General features: G+C 38.4%; 1 protein-coding gene across 1 annotated transcript in view; it reads left to right on the plus strand.

Annotated features, from left to right (window-relative positions):
• Positions 1–1,735: 1,735 nt before the first annotated feature.
• The window catches only part of etaa1b (ETAA1 activator of ATR kinase b), a 107,018-nt gene continuing 85,252 nt past the window's right edge, over positions 1,736–23,501 (plus strand). Inside the window, 4 exon segments of the mRNA XM_039738192.1 lie at positions 1,736–2,051; positions 7,478–7,612; positions 11,361–11,437; positions 19,420–19,532. Coding sequence (XP_039594126.1) covers positions 1,874–2,051; positions 7,478–7,612; positions 11,361–11,437; positions 19,420–19,532 — 503 coding nt within the window. The 5' untranslated portion in view covers positions 1,736–1,873.

Here is a 23,501-nt window from a genome sequence, read left to right on the forward strand (position 1 = left end):
TATCTAACAAGAATTGAAATGATCTCTTCAAAAAGTCTTGTCTCATCGCAGGATTTTTTTTTATATAATAGAGAGATGTACAAATGAGCACATTGTTTACTGGTTTTATTTAAAAAAGCCAGATGGTGTTTCAGGCCTTAAGATCAATTGAAGACTAATAAATCCCCCTTTCCTGATGGGATTTTACCTGTTGTACTGAAAGAAATGAGACATGTTATTTAAAAAATGAGTACTAAACTATATTCACAGCAATCATTCATAATTGGAGAGGTGCCTGATCCTTGGAAAGTTGCCTATGTGAGTCTAAATTACAAAAATAGAAACAAAGGGATTCTAGTAATAACTGGATAATACACCTTACGTTCATTCTTTCCAAAATAATAGAAACTATGACTGGAAATAAAGTAGAACTTATAATTAAATAATACACTAAATAAAACCCAGCGTGGGCTTATGAAAGGCCTCGCCAAACAAACTTTTTGAACGGGCCACTGGAGTAGTAGGCAAAAGCAAATTATATGATATATATGATAATCAGTCAGTCATTTTCCAACCTGCTATATCCTAACACAGGGTCACGGGGGTCTGCTGAAGCCAATCCCAGCCAGCACAGGGTACAAGGCAGGAACATCCCACCCCAGGGCACACACTAGTGACAATTTAGGATCGCCAATGCACCTAACTTGCATGTCTTTGGACTGTGGGAGGAAACCCACGCAAACATGGGGAGAACATGCACACTCCACACAGGGAGGATCCCGGAACCGAACCTAGGTCTCCTTACTGCGAGGCAGCAGCACTACCACTGCACCACCCCTATATATATATATATATATATATATATATATATATATATATATATATATATATATATATATATATATATATATATATATATATATATATATATATATATATATATATATATATATATATATCTTATATATATATATAAATGCCTTTGATTAAGGCTGCACACAAGATGATTTTTGAAGGCCAATGACATTTGCTGCAAACTAACAAAACTGTATTTCAAGATGGGTAATCATAAGGAGACAAAAACAACAGATGCGAGGATATGAGGAGAATTCTGTTTCGATTAATATTAAGCAGTAGTCCATTACCAATTACAGAGAGCTTATTCTCCAGCCTGGCAGTTATGCAAATACATCTGCATCCCAGTGTTATGGTGTATGCTCAAGTGAAACACTTAATATTCATGCTGTGTCACAAGCAAGCCTATAAATGATCTTACTATAGGAGTAGTATAGTTACTGTATATTTCTAGCTAATTCCTCAAAATTAACATTAGTCATACATGTGCCACTGTTTTAGTTGCATTAATTTTAAATATTAAATTAAATAATTAAATTTCTTTAATTAATTAATATATAATTTATTATATAAAAATGGTTTAAAACAGAATGAACTTTCAAAATTTTTAAGGCTAGAGGCTAACTTTTTTTTATTGTTAGATATCTATGCATATTAACAAATAAATAGCTGAGCTCGAACACGATAGATTTTATCCAGTGTCACAAAATAACTCTTTCAAGCGACTTATAAAACAGCATTCTGAAACCCACTTTATGTAATTTTGTATAGGGGTTGCCGAAACGGACAGTAGACGTGATTTGCAGCCGTATGACTACTTGCCTATCACTGCGATCAGTGTATAGAAAAACGGCCCGCAGCCTGACACTGTAGGTGGGACGCTAGATCGGTTCCCGCTTGGAACAGTTGACCAATCATAACTGCTTCCGCTAAGAATTAAGATGGCGGTGGCGTAGACCCAGAAAACTGGAAAACACCGCAGAGATATGAATGTAATTCTGTTTCCAGGTGGTAACATGTTTGTATACACCTTTATAAAATGACGTCTAAGAGAAGACAATATGAGAAGTCAAGCATCATTCCTTTGCACGGGAAGGAAGAAAAACCAAAAGACGTCCGTTCGCCTAAGAGGGTTAAAGAAAAACACAAATTAAACAAAGCTCCCAGGAATTCACGGCTTTCTGCTGGAGGCTCTTCTTGTAAAACTCAAAGTGAAGGTGAGTTTTTAAATTTGTATAATCTGCGGTAAAGAAAGGTAATTACGAAAGAAACGCTGCTGAGTGTGCACCTTAAATAGAAGCCCGGACTACATCAGCATGTCAGCATGTTTTGAACGCAATGTTTTGCATATAGTAATAACTATTAAAAATTGTTGCAGAGGAAAGTTGAAAAATAAATATCTTTCTGGAGACCTTATTTTTGCGATTGTAGCTGTATAAAATAATTGTTTTAGTGTTCTTATATTATGATACTTTGTGGAATAGTAATGCATTTTCTACTTTTTTAGCACTTTCATACGTAGTACAGTAAACCTATTTTTATATATACGTGCCCACACAGTGCAGCAGTCTTTTTAATTAACAGTTATTGAAATTACAAACGTTTCACATTAAATATGCATTTTTATATTTCTTCATTTAACTAATCTTTATTTGAAAGAAACTGAGTTTTGGTCAGATGTGAATCAAAATGATGTTTAACCGAAACAGCTTGCTCTGAGGGGAAGATAACAATGAATTCCTACCTGTCTGTTTTTAAACATGGGTGTATATGGGAACAGTGAGTAGCACTACCGTTTTATGGATCCAGCATTGAAATATCCTTGTGGTTTTTTAAGAATGATCTTTGACGTAATCATTCCAACACAAATATTTTGATTTTCTTATACTTTTCTGATGTACATTTGCTTTTGTGTTTCGGATCATTGTTCTGCATCTTGGCTCCATTCAATTCAATTCCGTCCTGATCTACATTTGCTTTTGTGTTTTGAATCATAGTCGTGCAACTTGGCTTCTTTCAGTACATGAGCTTGACATCCTGATGAATGATCAGATACAAAGTAGAATTTGTAGTTTCATTAATAATACGTTCTGAGGCAACACAGAACACCTTCTTCTAGAATTCTTAATAATTGTCATTATCAAGCTTACTAGCTTGAGAGAACTCTTAGAGAGAATTTTATTTGTCTCCATAGGTTAGAGAAGCTCCTTTTATTTATTGATTGATTTTATTTGATAGACCCCAGAATCCGCTGGAAGGTTGTCATCTCTCTAATTCTAAAAAGAAAGACATTTCAACAAAAAAATAAGGAATTTGTAGATCACCTTTCCATATGATATCACAATTCACCTTTAAGTTCTCTTATAGTCAGTCATTCCCAAACCTGCTTACTACAGTTCAAAAGAACATCGAGCAAGTGGCTATCCTTGTAGTATTCGCCACAATGTAAGACAAGGGACTGGACAGAGAGTACCAGTTCATTATGAATTCCTCTTGCAGCCAAACCCACACTGGGAATGTTTATCCAAACCTACATGGCTTTAAGAATGTGGAAGGAAAACTGGATTACACAGAAGAAAACTACAGACGTGGAAAATATTTGACCTCCACACAAACAATCAGTAGCTGAATTTGAACTTGGTGTGCTGGATCAGTAAAGTGGCAGTACTAATTAGTGCACAGTACTGTGGCACCTAAGTTATTAACAAAATATCTCTGATGTCCTAAATTAACAGCATTCATGCTTATATCCATTTGAGGATTGCTCAACTGTCTTATAGCTGCAGAAGAATATGCTCTGGCTGGGAAAAAAGAATATAGTATAGATAAGACTTTATTTGTCCCCAAGGGGGGATTTTGTCTTTTTAAAGAACCTCGTTCGATAAATATACATAAACATTATAGTGTGAACATACACCAGAATCACTAAAGAGTGAAAAAATTTTGACTTAGCAGTCACAGTGAAGCATTATGTAGGTATATTGCTATTAGTATAAAGAAGCCTCAGTAGTGTCTCCTGACACACCTCTGCTGGATAACAAGTTGGCCAAAAGTATTCAGCATTAAGGTGTCAGTGGGAGAATTTGCAGAATTGCTCATACTGGCACTCAGTTTTGTTTTAATTCTCTTCTTTGCTACTACCTCCAGGGGGTCCAGAGTGCATCCTTTAACTGTGTCTACCTTTTTAATTAGTTTGTTGTTTTGGTGGGTCTCTTTTGCAGTGACATTTCCAGCTCAGCACACCACTGTGGAAAAAATTGTAATGGCCATCACAGAGTTGTAAAACGATTTTAAGGATTTCACCACCCACATTAAAGGAAGGCAGTCTTCTAAGGAAAAAGAGCCTGCCATGCTCTTTCATATATAGTTACTATGTGTTACAACCAGTCCAACCTGTCATTGTTGTGGACCCCCATGTACTTGAAGAAGTGCACTACCTCTGTATCAAATCCCTGAATAATGACTGGACACAGAGCGTCTTTGGAGTAGCAAAAATCAATATCCAGTTTCTTAGTTTTTTTTTTTTGTTTGTTAAGATGCAGGCAATTCTTGATGGTTTTATTGAAATTTTTATAACTTGCTTTTAGAGACCACTTCCGAAAAGAGAGACTACTGTCTATGACTATCCCAGTTAGAACATAAAGGCTCAGACTGATCTTATGTGCAGCTTTTGTCCCATACAAATTGTTTTGAGATCATTTTCAGACTTGTAGACATCAGCATGTTTTTTTCAGGAGGATTTTTTTATGCTGATTAGGAATTTTTGTGTTGGTGTAGTCATTTTCATGGCGGAAGAGAGAGTTACATTTATTTTTGGCAGGCTGTGCTAAAATTAGGCCTTGGTATTTAAAACATAGATATATACATTTTCCAAGAGCCAGTTTCTGTAGCCGAGGGGCTCAGAGTAGAGCCGTTGCTCCTCCGCATCGAGAGGAGTCAGATGAGGTGGCTCGGGCATCTGATCAGGATGCCTCCTGGACGCCTCCCTGGTGAGGTGTTCCGGGCACGTCCAACCGGGAGGAGGCCCCGGGGAAGACCCAGGACACGCTGGAGGGACTATGTCTCCGGCTGGCCTGGGAACACCTTGGGATTCTCCCGGAAGAGCTGGAAGAAGTGGCCGGGGAGAGGGAAGTCTGGGCCTCTCTGCTTAAGCTGCTGCCCTTGCGACCCGACCTCGGATAAGCGGAAGAGGATGGATGGATGGATATATACATTTTCAGATGTTGCATTGACTGCTGTTCCTATTAACTGTGATTATTGGAAACTATGGACCACATAGTTCTCAACCTAGTGATAGGTGAGCAAACTTTTGGCTGCATGGTAATTCTTATGTAGGCAGTTCTAATTGTACATGATGTATTTACTGTGAATCATTTATTTGATTTAAATTATATTTAACTGGTATTAACAATTTTTCCTATAGAAAAATGTTATTAGTGAACAGCACTTTTTGTTAAAGAGTTCCCTTTTAAAAATTAACAATGTTTTTGAATGTAATAAATGTTTTGCTTTGTGGTGATGAGGCATACAAGGTCCACATTTGACTCTTCCATTATAAACTCGGCACCTACAAACCTGGGCAGAAGAGCAGACTTCTCCACAGATGCAAAGCTACATACTTAAAAGCAGTTCTCTCTTTCTTTTTTTCTGTTTAATTCTCGGATTTAGCATCTTCCAGATTAGTTAGCTTTTGCTTTGTAATTTATTTTAAGATCTGCAGTAGATGAAGCTACAGATGTAATGATGCAGGTTTTCAATCTGTAAACATTTCAGTTTTAAGAATCATTACAAATAATTTACATAATTACAATTTCAGGTACTGAAGACCAGTACTTTTTGTCAGATGTCATCTTTTCACAGGCAGCACTTCAGTCCCTTCACAACAACCAGCTGAATCTTAATGACATTTTAGCAGTGGTTACAGGCAATGCTTCATACTGTCTGAAAGAATACCAGAAAGTTTTAAAGGGGATATGCCTAACAGTGTATGTTCAACCTGCTTGTGTCATGTCATCAGTTTGGTGGGAGAGACCTGGCAGCATTATGAATATTTAAGTGAGGCTGCATCATTAGTGATGTGGGTAAAGTCTGCCAGGAAAAGGAGATGGGCAACCTTCTTGTCACTGAAATAGATTGTGCTGGCCAAGGCATACCTCCTGGTTCAAATCAGTAGGGTACCACGCTGAACCTCTACATATAATCACCTCTACAAGTAGTTCTTTCTAGCTGAGAACACATCAGCTGAGGCTGTAACAAATATCCATAAATAAAATGTATTATTATTATTGTCTCAGCTCTTACAATTCGGGCACTCACTGCCCTTCTGCAATCTTGGCATACAACATCATGGAGGATCTGGGCTCCTACCTGATGAATGGAACTGCAAAATAAGGTTCAGTTGTGCTAGTGTGCTGATTCATTAAAAGGAATGTAAAAAGTGCCATTTCATTATTGTTTGTTTTGTTGTAGCTGTTACTACTTTTCTTGCAGGTTAAAAAAAAAAAAAACAGTGTAAAAACCCAGAAATATGAATCATGGAAAAATGAAATGGTGAAAACTGAAAATCAAAAAAAATAAAATTAAATTTGTGAAAAAATAAAACTGATTCCATAGGGCCCTACTAATTCTTGGGTTAGAGTATTGCTGAAACCACCCCAGTTCACTTACAATTTTTGCATAGACCAGCCATGCATGTACTTGATTGGTCCAGAAATATATACATGTATTCTTATTCTTTCTTATTCCAATTCAGCACCACAAGGAGCCGGACCCTATTCTGGCAGCATCAGGAACAAATCAGGAATAAACCCAGGAAAGGGTGCCAGTCATTTTCAGGGACTACTTCAGTTAAACTTAACAATAATTTGGGAAGGAGTCCCCATTAAGGAATAGGGAGGAAACATTAAGGGTAAAACGGCATTGACCAGGCATGGGACTCAAACTCTGCACGCTAAATCCATGAAGCAGCATACCAATCGTTGCATATTAACCATAATGCTGGGGGAAACAAAAATCAAAAGAATTGCTGCAAACCAATTTGTACAGAAAGCATTGATACAAAATGCAAAATTAAATGTTTTTTATTTGTAGAAATATTCCCTGTTTACTCCACAAAATTATATCAGTTAATTTGAAATTAAAGTTGCATTGCACATGTAGTTTTGCTGAAGCAGATGATGAATGCTTGAAGAATAGCAAGAGTAGCTTTAGATGCACTTATTTGCTCACTGTGTGAAGGGTAGAACATGAGCTGTGTCCCGCTCTGATTTGGAAGTGACTTACTCAAAATGCATGAGAAATCCTGGAATTACACACCCTTTGCTTGTGTACTAGTTTGATATCTGTCTATGTGCACCTGTTTTTATTTACAGCACTACTTCTTTCTCTTGCAAGAACTCCTAAAACAGATTTTTCTATGTCACAGTTAACAAAGGCAATTTTTTAAAATAAAAGTGTTAAATAATGTTTTACTTAAAAAAGGATCTGTGCTTCCCAAATGAGAGCACAATGTAATAGCTTAAAAACTGCATGAACTATGAATTATCCCTTAATGTTTAAGACATTAATTAGTGTGGTGTAATATAGATTTTCTCCTTCACCATTCTTTGTACTACCATATTTTTTATGTTGCTTTTTGTTGTAGCAGATGGAAGAACTCCTAGAAGACCTACAAAAATCAAACATGATGGCTCTTGCTGTGGCTTTTCTCCATCTGCAGAGTTTGATTTGCAGCAAGATATATTTTGGGACCCTACATCTCCAACACTATCTCGATTAGGTAACATTTGCTTTTACTTTACCTGTAAATAAACTTGGAAATTTATTTTCAGATTGGCAAGGATATTACTTGTGCAGTGTATAGAAAATAACCAAATAATGTTTACTTTTTAATTGCCTTACAAAGAATAAATTATAAATCAGCGAAACAAGGTAGATAAAATTGAATTAAACTCAGAACTGACATTGCCTCCACTACAGAGAGCATAGAATCAGAGAATTCCATATAAAATGGTCAAAAGATACTTAGTCATCCAAGTTTTAACAAATAAGACCAAATTATACAATTAAAAAAAAATAAATAAATAAAGGGACACTTTGAAAACACATCAGATCTCAGTGGGGAAAAAAAAAAAAATCATGCTGGCTATCTATACTGATATGGACTGGGTAATGTGTTGAGAATGAAAGGATGCCACATCATTTGATGGAAATAAAAATTATCAACCTAAAGAGGACTGAATTCAAAGATACCCCGAAAATCAAAGTGAAAAGATGATGATAAACATTTAATTTTGCATTTTGATGTGGGTCACTGCTTTTTGCAAATGATGTTGTCCTGTTTGCTTCATCAGGCCGTGATCTTCAGCTCTCTCTGGATCGGTTCGCAGCTGAGTGTGAAGCGGCTGGGATGAGAATCAGCACCTCCAAATCCAGGACCATGGTCCTCAGCCGGAAAGGGGTGGAGTGTCCTCTCAGGGTTGGGGGAGAGATACTGCCCCAAGTGGAGGAGTTTAAGTATCTCGGGGTCTTGTTCACGAGTGAGGGAAGAATGGAGCGTGAGATCGACAGGCGGATCGGTGCGGCATCCGCAGTGATGCTGGCTCTGCATCGGTCTGTCGTGGTGAAAAAGGAGCTGAGCCGTAAAGCAAAGCTCTCAGTATACCAGTCGATCTACGTTTCTACCCTCACCTATGGTCATGAGCTATGGGTAGTGACCGAAAGAACAAGATTGCGAATACAAGCGGCTGAAATGAGCTTCCTTCGCAGGGTGTCTGGGCTTTCCCTTAAAGATAGGATGAGAAGCTCAGTCATCCGGGAGGGGCTCAGAGTAGAGCCGCTGCTCCTCTGCATCGAGAGGAGTCAGATGAGGTGGCTCGGGCATTTGATCAGGATGCCTCCTGAACGCCTATGACTATGTCTCCTGGCTGGCCTGTTAACGCCTTGAGATTCTCCTGGAAGAGCTGGAAGAAGTGGCCGGGGAGAGGGAAGTCTGGGCCTCTCTGCTTAAGCTGCTGCCCCCGCGACCCGACTTCGGATAAGCGGAAGAGGATGGATGGATGGATGAAGATGATGTGGCAGGCTAGTCCATTTTGCCAAAATTTATTGCAGCAATTCAAAATCATTCTCAGCAGTTTGTATGGCCCCCACGTACTTGTATGCATGCCTGACAACATTGGGGCATGCTCCTAATGAGACGATGGATAGTGTCCTGGGTGATCTCCTTCCAGATCTGGACCAGGGCATCACTGAGCTCCTGGACAGTCTAAGGTACAACCTGGCGCTGTCTGATGGACCGAAACATAATTTCCCAGAGGTGTTCTATTGAGTTTGGGTCAGGTGAGCATGAGGGCCAGTCAATGGTATCAATTCCTTCATCCTCCAGGAACTGCCTGTGTACTCTCATCGCATGAGGCCAGCATTGTCCTGCACCAGGAGGATCCTAGGACCCAGTGCACCAGCATAGGGTCTGACAATGCGTCCAAGGATTTCATCCTAATACCCAATAGCAGTCGAGGTGCTGTTGTCTAGCCTGTAGAGGTCTGTGCATCCACCCAACTGATCATGCTGAACGATGTTACAGGCAGCATAATGTTCTTCACGGCTTCTCCAGACTTTTTCACGTCTGTCACATGTGCTGAAGGTGAACCTGCTCTCATCTGTGAAAAGCACAGGGCGCCAGTGGTGGACCTGCCAATTTTGGTATTCTATGGCAAATTCCAGTCGAGCTCCACGGAGATTGGCAGTGAGCACAGGGCCCACTAGAGGATGTTGGGCCCTCAGGCCACCCTCATGAGGACCAATGAGTCTTTTGTGTTCATCACGTTTAATTGGAGGTTCTCTTCCTGGCACCACCTCAGGATTCTTTTGGCTTCCTCCTCAAAATGTGCAACATTGTTAGAGGTGTCTATCAATGCTGTATCATCTGAAAACTTGACAGTTAAAAAATTGCTTGCAGATCCTCCTGAAGCTGTTTAGAATAGATAGAGGAAAGTATTGGGGCAATAACTGTGACTTGTGAAGTTCCTATCGTTGTATAATGGAGTGTAGAAACTTAATTACTTCAACAAACTGCTTACTTTTAAGGAGCAAGATTATAGTCCATATGGTGAGAATGGTGTCCACCAGTAACTCCTATAATTTACTGCAAAGGAAATCCGGTTTCCTACAGTTAAAGGCTGAAGTATAGTCAATAAACGGTATTTTCACAAGGACGTGTGGTTTCTACAAATGTGCAGTGATGACGGCATCCTGCTGAGTGGTTCTGTCTATATGCAAATTGCAATGGATTCAAAAAGGAGCAGATTTATCAAGTAAGGCAAAGAAAAAACAATTGCTCCAGGCATTTTGCTAAGAGTGATATGAGGACTTCTGATGATGATCAGTTAATTTGATTTGACGGTTATTTTTTGGAAGTTGATGGATTTCAGAGCTCTTTGAAAGCTTTGGCAGTCTGTGCTCTTTAACCCCTTATTCAAGCAACGGTGTGGCATAATTCAGTGACATCCAATCAAAGAGCGGTCCTCCTTGTAAGTTTAACTAGAAGAGCTTTATTCAGTTACCTAAAACAGGGAGAGAAAGACGCAGACAGTATCCGAATATGGCAACTGAACCCTTGATGCTTGAACTATAAAACTAAACTTGAACTATAAAACCTAATGCCACAACACTTTAAATTCTACCAAACTGTACTCCCAAATCAATCATAGCATTGAGTCCTTCAGCAGATGCATCCTTCTCAAAACTGTGAAAACTGTCACTCAAGGTCTTCATATTCCGTATCACCAGCATTCTGTAACTAAGACTTTCTCAACCATATGCACATTTCCCTAATACAAACTTTAGGTCTTATTGCACATCAACCAAAATATTTACACTCTTACAGAAGCTTGTGTGTGTATAGATGCATAAAGATTACTTGTCACATACACAACATATTTGATGCCTTTTACACGCAGCTGTGAAATGTACTACAAATGATCAATCGTAGACAACTATACATCATTCAAAAGATGTGAAACTCCATTATCCAATGATAATGGGTCTTTCACTGTATGTGGATCGATGTAGGTCAGATCTTAGATAAAAGCTGATTCAGTCAACTGTGACACACTTCTTGTCTCAGCATATACACGTGCAAATCACAGATTTTACTAGTGAAAGAGATGCAGACAACCTGGAAACTTGTGACTTATTTGAAAGTAGATATCCTTGGGTATGTAAAAATTCCATTATTGCTTTTGATTGAGTTGTGGGTTTAGTGCAGCATGCATAAGTAACTTTGCAATATGACAATGTCCTGCCTATGTATGTATGTATATATGTGTGTGTATATATATATATTATATATATATATTCTGTATTATATAAAATACAGAATCTCATTACAGCGAAATTTATTTTTTTGCTCCCTGAGAGTTCAAGTTTTACCTGTATATATATATATATATATGTGTGTGTGTGTGAACTTGTTTGTTTTTGTTTAGTTGAAAATGATTTATTGTTATTTTTACATTTTATATTTTTAGGTAAAGGGACAAGAAAGCTTACAGGTAGCAGGCCTACAGTGGAAATCTCAGAACTTGTAAATCGGATAGCTCCAAAAGTAAGACTGATTATTTTTGTGGACACTTTTGAGTTATCAACTTTATTTTATCTTAAATTCTAATTTTATTATTCTTTTTCTTTGATTGCATTAGAAAAGGCCTAATGTATTCAAATGTGTTTGAAGAACATAAGATACATTTTACAATCTACATTTTGTTACAAACTCTGTACTCAAAGAAGAACATTTTTTAAATTCAAAATCATTTTTCAGTAGAGATATTGTTCACAAAAATTGAAATATGCTGCTATCAGTCACCATATAATATTTTTTTGGATAAACCCTACCCTTTGCTTAAATTACATTAATTGTTAATAAATCTCCTGTTTTTTCATCTTTCAGTGATTTTTTTTTTTTAGGTGGAGTTTGGTTATTCTCATGCCCTTTATTTCTCTTTAATTATGGGCTGTATTATTTAAAATAGCTGGTCAGGTACTTGATAGTCAATATTTATATAATCCAGTAGTTAAAGGAAAAAAAAAGTTTTTGGACGTACATTTAAAAAGAAAATGAAAATACAATATGTAAGTACAGTGGCTTGCCATTTTTAAGTGATTTTGTAGCATCAGAAGTTATTTTAGCTGTAGTTTAGCAGAATGATTTATAGACCATTCTGGGTATAGCTAAGTTATAGCCAGATAGAAACTTCTCCAGGGGCCTCATGTATAACGCCGTATGTAGAATTTGCACTATAACATGACGTAAGCATTAAAGCCGAAATGTGCTTACGCACAGAAAAATCCAGATGCAGGAATCTGTGCGTACTCCAACTTTGCGTTCTTTCGCTACATAAATCCCGATCAACGTGAAAACTAACGCACGTGCACGCGCCTTCTGTCCTGCCCCAACTCCTTCCAGAATTATGCCTCTTTGAATATGCAAATCAATATAAATCGCCCTTAAGCTCAGCCTTCTGTGAAAAGACAATGGGAAAAGCACGGGGGGAAAAATAGAAAAATTTCAGTGAATACCAAGTGGAGTCAAAGGAAAAACATAATATTTGTTTATTTAAACCGTGGTATAATCAACAAAAGGAAGCTGATCGAGTGACATAGCGTGTTGGAGAAACTTGAAAGCTCACGTTCACAAAGTCACACAGTGATATCTGACAAGATCTTTTTTATTTTCGGCAAAGTTGCCGTGAAAAGGCGAGTCGTAGCACAATGTCTGAGTGTCATATGAAAGCTTATTTGGGTACAGAGAGAAAAAAGGCACACAGTGGGGAAAAAGCACGAAATGTCAACTTCAATCTCAAAATTTCCACTCTAATCATGTACTTTATTTTGTCATTAAAGTAGAACAACATAAACATCTTAAAATCGTTTAATTACGATGTGATTTGAGAAACTGGTTAATTTAAGTAGCACGTTAATTGCTTTATTTTGTATGTGAAATTCTATGTGCTCCATATGTGTGAATCACTACTTGCTTCTTTCTCCGAATGGACATAGAATCCATTACATTCGTGATATTAAAGGTCTCTGAATAACTAAAATACAGAGATGCATACGTGATATCATTTTCATGATGACCGGAGTTAAACCACGTTATTAAACATGGGTTTCACGGCGCAGTGATTGTGCGCGACCTTCGATGAAGTTATTTATTGTAGCAGTACTCGGGGGCGGCTCTAGGCTTGTGGCGGCCCTAGGCAGAGAAAGAATCGGTGGCCCGTTCGCCGCCAATGTCAATATGGTATCTTCTACACGGTGGATGGCCACGTCTGTTGCGGACACTGCATAGCCGCCTCGTGCTCATGACACAAGCATTTAACTTATGTCGAAATTTGCCGTTGCGTTTTTAGCTGTGTTGTTATTTTTTCTTTCTGTTTTATATTCAATATATATTGGCGGCGCCTGCAGTCCTTGCTTTTCTTTCTCCAAGTAACCGATCGCCACACAATCAGCTCTGTAATAGACGTTAAGCCATCTGTAAGCTTAGAGCGCCGATTCTTCAAATTGTTTAAGGAACATTGAAATATCTTCGTAGTACATGTTTAATTATTCTATCCTTCACGCCAGTCCCAGTGAAGAATATAGATTTTTTTAAGTGAAGTTAAAGTTTTATCTGTATAATATAATAAACATATTTTGCTGCATTTCATCTTAAAAATGATATTGTCATCATATGCAAATACACTGTTTATAAAGTGGTTCAGGTTGTGTAATATAACTGTAGTGCAAGTTTACAGTGGGGTGATTCTACTTATAAGTACAAACAGTTCTACAAGGAGCAACTGATTGAGTGTGTTTATAGTTCTTGGGGTGAAACTGTTTCTGAACCGCGAGGTCCGTACAGGAAAGGCTTTGAAACATTTTGCTGTGGCTGAGACAGTGTGTGCTTGATACTGTATACCGATAATTCTCTTTCCGATCAGCTGCTGCTGTGATTCACACTCAGATACAGTGATGTAAATACTCTGAGTGGTGCAGTGAGAGTAATATGGAAAAAGATGATCCGCTGTGGCAACTCCTAATGGGAGCAGCTGAAAGAAGGTGCAGTGAGAGTAATAACGCTAAAGCAGCTATGGTATTTGGAATACTATGGCTATTCCCTGGACCATTATATTGTTACAAGTTAATTACAATCAGATGCATTACACTAATAAACAATATGCGGTTAGTTTCAGTATATTTATAAAGCCGCGTCAGGAAAATAAGAGTAACCACACAGGAACAGTAACACTGCTGCCCCCCATGCTCTCCCAGTCCGTCTTCTGATTTCATAGGAAGAGTCACCAGAGACATGAATGTCACTGTCGAGGTAAGTACACCTCTCAACAAGTAGGACGCTCTCTCTGCAGACAAACACACTGCTGATGGCTTTGCTCAAGAGGTTATTAAAGGCCTGGATCTTGTGTTTTATCCGGGACACTTGCAAGCCCAGACACTCAGACTCCTTTGTCAGTCTCTCGAAATCCCCGATCAGAGCCTCCATGAACTCTGCGAAGATCACAGCATCATCAGCAAAGTCAAGAAAAGTTAATCTTCACCAAAAGATGCTCCACAGCCATTTGACCCCATGACCTTGCCCAACACCCAGTCCATAGAAGCATTGAACACAGTAGGAGAAAGAACCACACCCCTGACAAACTCTAAAGTCAACTGGGAAAAACACAGAGGTTATGCCTCCACTCTGCACAGCACTCAGAGTACCAGTGAGATCCAGCACCTTGATGGGATCCTGCGAATCCTAAGGGTGTCCCAAAGGGCACCTTGATCATCTGAGTTGAACACTTTACAAAAATTGACAACGGCTGCAAAGAAATTCTGCTGATATTTGCACTTCATGAGAACCCCCCAGTGCCAGGATGCAGTCGATGATAGACTTCTTAGGTGTTAAACCAGACTTCTCCGGTTGCTGGCAGGTGCGCAAGTAATCACGGATCCTACTAAAGACGACCCTTGCAAGGACTTTACCCAGCACTGAGAGCAGTGCTATCCCCCTGTAGTTGCCGCAATCCAGGCAAAACAAGAAGTCCCGTTTTCTAGTCAGTTGGGATGATGGCAGTCTCCCAAATAGAAGCAAAGATTGCTTGCAATGCCAGGGGGGCAGCCTTGCCACCAGCCTGGAGATGTTCACCCCAGATACCACTACCCTACCCAGCAGCCTTCCCCTCCCTCAGCTGGTTCACCACCTGTGCAATCTCAGTGAGACTGGGTGGTTCACAGCTAATTGGAGGATTGGCCTCAAGAACTGTAGACCCAGAGATAACCAATGTCCTAGTCGGAGGATCAGCTTTGAACAGCTGCTCAAAGTAGCCAGCCCAGTGGGTCACAACTGCAGTGTCCTCTGTAAAGACTGCAACTCTCTGAGGAACAGATTCGGAAGGTGATCACCCTTCCCTTTCCAGATAGGAACGACAAGAGCCATTTTACAGTCTTTTGGGATGATAACCGTATCCCAAATGGAAGCAAATATTGCTATACATATATATGTATATGCAGATAGATAGATAGATAGATACTTCATTAATCCCCAAGGGGAAATTCACCTACTCCAGCAGCAGCATACTGATAATATATGTGTGTGTATGTATATATAATATATAACAAAGTTTCCTGACCCGACACAGACTCACACCGGAGGCAAGAATGAAGATAAATAAAAATTTATTTATCTTCACCTGTGGGGCATGTCTTCCCCGTGACCCCCACAGGTACAACACAGTCCCAAAAGACACAAATGAAATGCCGCAACACTCTCCTTCGGCACCACCACTCCTCTAAGCTTTTTCCTCCTCCTCCTCCTCCCTACTCTGGTCATTAAGTGGTGGTTGCATGGCCCTTTTATAGTCCACCCGGAAGTGCTCCAGGAGGTTGATCGCTGGGTTCCGGCTGCACTTCCAGGTGTAGCGAATACACTGTCCATATGGGCTCAAGAGTCCCAGCTGCAGCACCCCAGGCGGTGCCTGTGGGACCCAACAGGGCTGTACCCAACTCCAATTCCCACATTCACAGACAGAAGGCCTGCAGGATGGAAACTCTTACAGTTTCTTTATCATGTAAAAACTTATACTACTGGAGCACATTGGTTTCAGTGCTTAAGTAAGCAGCATATATCCATTTTTGACTTCAAGATATCTGCTAAAATTTACTGATTCTGATTTTTTTTTTTTTTTGGTCGAGGAGTGTTTGAGTTTGAAGCTAAAATATAGTTTGGCGGAAAAGGTTATAAGTATCATATATTTTGTACAAACATCTGGATATTTGTACAGTTTCTTCATACAGTAAGGTATCATTTGTTCAGTCACAATATGTTATTTATAATTTTGATATAATTTTTTTTTTTACAAATAGTGTTAATTCATGTAGTTTATTATGTAAAAATTTCTGCATTACTAACAGAAAACATTGTTATAAAATGTAGTTTTTTTCTTTTCTTTTTGCTCATTAAGCTACAGTATTTATTTTTTCTTAAATAAGAACCTTAGGCATGTTCCTTTCTATCACAAGGCACACTCATGCATACACTTGCACCAGGTCAGTTACCACTAGAATCCCTGAAGCCTACAAAAAAACTTGTAATCCTGGGCCACCTTAAATTCCTTTTTGTTAAATTTGTTAAATTTTGTTTTGCCAATGTGTTGATCAGCACAAGCAGCAACCAGCTTGCTATCCCATCCCCCCCATCATCGAAGCTCAACTTGGACAAAAAGTCTTGACAGTAATGTGTCAAGACTGAAGTCCAAACATAAATTGACAATTTACCTTTTGTGAAATTGTTAATTTGAATAACAAAGCAAGTGCGCTTATATTCAAGAATTTAACAGAAGAAAAAGAAATTGGGTTAGGGTTCAACACTGACAGGACCGCTTGGAGAGTGCAGTGGTAAGAGCTGCTGACTCATAATCAATAACTCGCTGGTTCGATTCCGGGCACTTCCTAGAATTACCATTTTGACTAGTTAGCTTCTTTTATTGTTACTATTATAGAGTAAAAACATACATTTGATTTGAGTCTGTAACAGTCTCTATAAATATATGGTACTTGTAAAGGTTAGCGCTTTTATTTTACTCTCCAAGCTAGCGTTTAGATCTGGACAGTGTATGTGCCCAAAAAAGAAGTCTGACTGTATTCTTGTACCATTGCTTGCGTACTGTAGTGTCAGCGGGCATTTTTCGTGGCATTACACATGTAATTTTTGAGCATGCCCTTGTCGATCAAACACAGGAAGCTCTGCAGTCTACTTGTGACTTTATGCTGTAGGAAGATAAATAAATTCAGGTAAATAACACTCGATCTGGCTTTTATATAAGTAACATATAAATGTTTGTTATGTAAAGATCATCACAAAACATAATCACAAATAGGACTTTCCATGATACGTTGGCGAGCTCTGTAAGCCTTGCTGTTTCGTTGAAGGACAGGTTTGGAGCAGACTGACTGGCAGGATGACGCCTGCACATCATCCTGCATCCAAACAGTGGCATCTTTTAACTTTACGCCTGGTGCAGCTGTGTTGTTCTTATATGTGAGTGGACGTTTCTTGCGGGGAGGGCTTCTGTTGTCTTTCTCCGATGTAGAACCCTCGTCCTCATCTGAGTTCACTCCTGTTGTATAGCACATCTTTATTTGAAAACAGCAGTGTAAGATCGGGGCAAGCGTGAACACGACTGAGAGAATAAAGCTGAATAAAAAAATAATGATAACCTTTACAAAGTAACATTTACACCAGCTGTTACAGACTCAAATCAAATGTATGTTTTTATTTTATAATAACAATAAGAGCAGCTTGCTACTCAAAATGTTTAATTTGGGAAGGCTCGAACCTTTTGAATAGGAGTCAGCAGTACTTACCTCTGTACTACCAAAGAAGTAGTGACAACAAACCACGCTAACCTGATTTCTTTTTCTTCAGTTATAGTCTTGAATAAAAGCTCAATTATTCGGTTATATTTGTACCCTTTGTGAAAGTGCTTATTTGATATTTAGACTTCAGTCTCCTCACATTATACACTTCATGTCAGAATTTTGTCATTAGTACTAAAACATGATAAAAAGGTTGCCTTTTAGGAATATGTTCAACATTTGTTGCATTTCCTGTTATCCTACACTTGCATTGATCTTTGTAGACACAGAACACACATGTAATGCATTTGTTCCAAATAGCGATATACTGTATTTTATAGCCTATACAGCTGTAGGTACTACCTCAATCCCTGATAAACAAGGCTTGAGCTGAGAGAGGTGTTTGCCGTTTCTGCAGTGGTGGGATAGAAGGCTGCTTTCTGGTTTTGCTTATCGACACATTTTCTAGACAAAAGAGGCTGACGGAGGAAAGGTGCTAACGGATTGATGGTGGGCTGGGTTTACGAGTTTTTTTCGTAGGCTTTGATATTTCTAATGTTAAAGCTTTCTCATGTTGGATTGTAAGGTAGCACTTAAGGTGTTTGTATAAATTTGTGCTACTACTACTGCAAAATATTTTGCCATGGTGTATGCTGTTGATTATCATTTAAACTAGAAAATGATCCACACAATGAAGAGAATATTTCAGGTAACATATTGAAAAACATTTTACTGAAAACCCAGCTGGACCCACCCAGTATGCTTGCAACCAGAACTGAATTTTAGAGTGTGCTAATAACTGGGAGAAATGTCACAGTAACATCCCACTAGATAGATTGAGGCTGACTAATAAAAATGCATGTAAAAACAGACAATAACTTTGAGTAATATTAGCATTTACTCCCCTGGGTGGAATTGAAGAGTCGCATAGTGTGGGGGTGGAACGATCTCCTCAGTCTGTCGGTGGAGCAGGACAGTGACAGCAGTCTGTCACTGAAATTACTCCTCTGCCTGGAGATGACACTATTAAGTGGATGCAGTGGATTATTCATGATTGACAGGAGTTTGCTTAGTGCCTGTCGCTCTGCTACAGATGTTAAACTGTCCAGCTTTATTCCTACAATAGAGCCTGCCTTCCTAACAAGTTAGTCCAGGCGTGAGACATCCTTCTTCTTTATGCTGCCTCCCCAGCACACCACCACATAGAATAGGGCACTCGCCACAGCCGTCTGGTAGAACTTCTGCAGCATCTTATTGCAGATGTTGAAGGACGCCAACCTAAGGAAGTATAGTCGGCTCTGACCTTTCTTACACAGAGCATCAGTATTGGCAGACCAGTCCAATTTGTCATCCAGTAGTTCTGGCTACTAAGAGGAACTATGTTGAGACTGAATTCAAGTTGTTGTTAGGGCAAATGAGGGTCCAGTTATGTGTTAAGATTAATTTAACCTAGCATATGCTTAGAATTTTGGATCACTTCATTGTTGACTTCTCCTGGGACTTCATTCAGCCATATTTGTTTAAGAGATGGTTGTCTTGTCACTGGTATGGTTTGAATTTGTTTTTTGCTCTTTATAGTGTAAATGTAAATATATGCTTTGCACTGAAGGTACTGTACACTAAAATGTTTTTAAGTATATGTTTGGATGTATGTCTTATGTCATTTTCTAAATAAATTTAATATGTTAATAGGATGAGAAGCCACCTACCCATGACATTCCTTTGTTCGAAATATGGCTTGGTGAAAATGCAATTCCATGTACCCCTGGCTTGCAACGTGCACGACCTTTAAAAAAATCTAAAAGGTGAGCTGTCTGCTGTTATTTAAAAGACTTGCCCATACTCAGTATGTGGTGGAGACCATAAGAGAGAATTTTCTTGAAAGATTTTTTTAGGCCAGTTAAGATAAACTCAGTTTGTTTTTTAAGTTCTCTTTCCTATTTGTTACACTTGTATCATAAGGGGGGAAAAAACAAAGGCATGTGTCTTAGACATCATAACAGCCCATAACCAGGCTGTTTATACCCCTGCCATCTAAGATATTATATTGTAGCATTCAATACTGTACCACTAGACCCTTCTGACCCCCCCTTTAAACTATTAACTTTTATGTTTTACCTGTGATAAACACTTTATGTCAGCATCTACACAACTATTCTATTTACAATATGAATCAAAAGTTACTTACTGTTCCATAGCTTAGATATTTGTATTATGTGTTCTGTCTGGTACATGCTGTTTGTTTATAGAGTATCTAATATTTATCAAATGCTATTGCATATTTAATGATATTTATTGCAATTTGTTGACCTAAATTATACTATATACTAAACTCTCACTCATAGCCAAGGTAAATTTGATCATCCCACAATTAAAATCACACAACCAAATGAATTTCTAAGGAAAAACAGAAATAAAGTGAGAAACAAACCTGTACAGATTAGAAATGCCATCTTCTTAATGTACAGTAGACTATTTTATACATAACCATATTTTGAATGTATTTTAATGTGTTGTATATTAGCAGTTTAAATATTGAGAACATTAGAAAACTCTAGACGAGAACAGGCCATTCAGGGATCTTTTTGTTTTGCAAACGTGTTAATCAGCACAAGCAGCCTGCTGTCCTTTCCCCTACCCAATGGGGCTGAAGTCTCTTATCGTGGTGTGAGGTGCCTGGAGTTGTATAGGGCAAATAATATATTGTTATTTAAAATGCATACATTTAATGTGTGTTCCTTCTCCACAAAGATCTGTTTAAGTGTAGGATGACACAAAATGCGAGGCAAATAAAGAACAAAAAAATAAAAAATTTAAGGGCGGAGTGGGGGCTCTGAGGCTAAGGATCTGCGCTGGTATCCCGAAGGTTGCTGGTTCAAATCCCCGTCACTGCCAAAAGAGATTCTACTCTGCTGGGCCCTTGAGCAAGGCCCTTAACCTTCAATTGCTCCAGGGGCGCTGTACAATGGCTGACCTTGCACTCTGACCCCAAGGGGTATGCGAAAACTAACAAATTCCTAACAATAGAAATTGTATAAGGCGAAATAAAGAACAAAAAGCAAAAAAAGAAATGCTGAACACATACCTAAAATAGAAACTTTTTCCTTGTTATATTGTGTGCCCTGTGTTGGCTGGGATTGGCTCCAGCAGACCCTCGTGACCCTGTGTTCAGATTCAGCTGGGTGGAAAATGGATGGATATTAGAAATGATGTGAAGTGTATCATGTGAAGACTTTAGTCCAAATATCAAATAAACACATATGCTTTTATTCAAGAATATAACCAATGAAAAAAAATCATTCAATTTACATGATGCGGTCAATGAGTTAAAAACCCAAGCTCAAATGTCAGTTGACAGAGAATTGATATGTATTCTTGGATGGAGCAGAGGAAAGAACTGCTGCCTTATAACCAAAAGGTTCCGTGTTCGAGTCCAGGTGCTCTGTGTTTTGAGTAGTGAGCTACTATCATTATTACTATAATATAATAAAAACATACATGTGATTTGAGTCTATAACACCTGGTTTAAATTTTGGCTGCTTGTAAAAGTTAGCGCTTTTTTTAATATTCAGTTTTATTCTGTCAGTGACATTCACATGGTACAACGAACTTGCCTCTCCGTCTCTATGTTGATGGTGTTAAGCTCAGTTCTTTTCACAAGAGCAGCAATGACCACCGTAACAACAGAAAGCTGCTTCACGGCACTTTCGCTGACTAATAGACTGCTGCACCGCAATGCAACTCTGCTTGGCACCGTAAGTAAAATGGGACTTTCATCAGCAGCTAAAGTTAATGCAGTATGCAAGCAATTTGCCACACCAGGACGAATGTTTTCCTAGGTTTCAGGAATTCTAGTTTTAAGTGTTATAAGATCTATTTGAGATCATCAGGATCTGTATAACAGGATGTTATAAACCAGTAATGATGGACTGCACTGCACACTTGTAAAAGTTAATGAGAACGAACAAGGAAATCAGAGGTTCATCAAATGTCTGAGGAAATAATGATGTGGGTGAACCTTCTTAACAATAGCCGAAATGTGCTGTGCTGTCATTTTATACCAGCAATAAATATGACCATTAAGACAAGGATACATTTAGTCTCTTTATAGTTCAGCAAAGAGGCTAAATGTTGTTTGATGTGTGTTTTGGGAGTCCTGTTTACTGTTTGCATTTTTTGTAGATTTGTTAAATGTTTATACAACCCTCAATTTATCATTATGATTGTCAGGCCCCTATAGCACTCACTTATCTGTTTTTTCTTGTGGGTGCTACTATTCTGTTCTAATTTTTCTTGGACATTACCATTTTGTTTATCCTGCTGATGTTTGTTGTTTGCTTAATGAGCAGATATCACTGTTAAGCATGAATTTATAATGCACATCTTATTCAAAATTAAGGTGTGGCAAGTAGTTATGGCCCTACTTAAGAAAATAAACATTTTTGTAGTTGAGTTAGGGAAAACCGACCTTTTTCATGCTGTCCTTCATCTTCTGTGCATTAGAGTTTTGACACTTAGTACCTTAGACTTCTATTTTGGGTTTTTTGTTTATTCCTGACCTCATGTCTTCTCTGTTGTGCATTTTTTTACCTCCCTTAGTGTTAGAAAAACCTTTAATGCACTTCCAATAAGGCTTTAGGGCTATGAAGTTTAAATATTCCTGTATCTGCTGGTGTCTAAGGTAGGATCAAGCATGAGCCAAACTTGTACCAAAGAAACCTCACTCCAAAAAAGTGCTTTAGAAAGGTTTAGTGAAATTTCAAAGCAAACGGTCCACAAAAGAATAAAGTTATTACACTAGTAGAATAAAAAGCAAAAAAAAGGAAAAATGTTTCTTCTTGTTAAACTTCAGTTGTGTCTATACTATATATATATATATATATATATATATATATATATATATATATATATATATATATATATATATATATAGTATAGTATATAACTTAGAGTTATTTCTCTATGCTCTGTTTTACATTCTGTACTTTCTAAACGTATGGCTCTTCACATACAATTGGGCACACTAAGGCACTTTTTAAAACTGTGTGTCCTCCATGCCTTGCACATGGCAAAGCAGGTTACTAACTGAGAATAATCTGTAATCAGTGGGCCAAGAAATAGTTAGAATTTTCCATTTCAGTTCAGCTTGTGGGGATTTAAGAACATCCCTTATACTATTCACTAATTTATAGGCAAAAATGTAACATAACTAAGAAAATACTTATATCAACTTAACATGACCTAAATAACTGGCAAATCAGGGGCCTCATGTATAACGTCGTGCGTAGAATTCATGCTATGACATGGCGTACAGACAAAAGCGGGAATGTGCTTACGTACAAAAAAATCCAGATGCATAAATCTGTGCATTCCATGTTCTTCCGCTACATAAATCACGGTCAGTGTGAAAAGTAATGCACATGCACGCGCCTGCTGTCCCGCCCCAACTCCTCCCAGAATTACGCCTCTTTGAATATGCAAATCAATATAAATAGCCCTTAAGCTCAACCTTCTGTGAAAAGGCAATGGCAAAGCAAGAGGGAAAATTAGAAGAATTTCAGCTAATACCAAGTGGAGGCAAAGAAAAACGTAATATTTGTTGGTTTAAACAGTGGTATAAACAACAAAAGGAAGTTGATCGAGTGACATAACGTGTTGGAGAAAGCTCACATTCAGAAAGTCGCACAGTGCCCGAAATAAAAAAGAAGTTGTCAGATATCAAAGTCACCGTGAAAAGGCGAGTCGTAGCCCACTGTCTGAGTGTCATATGAAAG

Source organism: Polypterus senegalus, chromosome 16, assembly GCF_016835505.1.
Source record: "Polypterus senegalus isolate Bchr_013 chromosome 16, ASM1683550v1, whole genome shotgun sequence".
NCBI lineage: Eukaryota > Metazoa > Chordata > Cladistia > Polypteriformes > Polypteridae > Polypterus > Polypterus senegalus.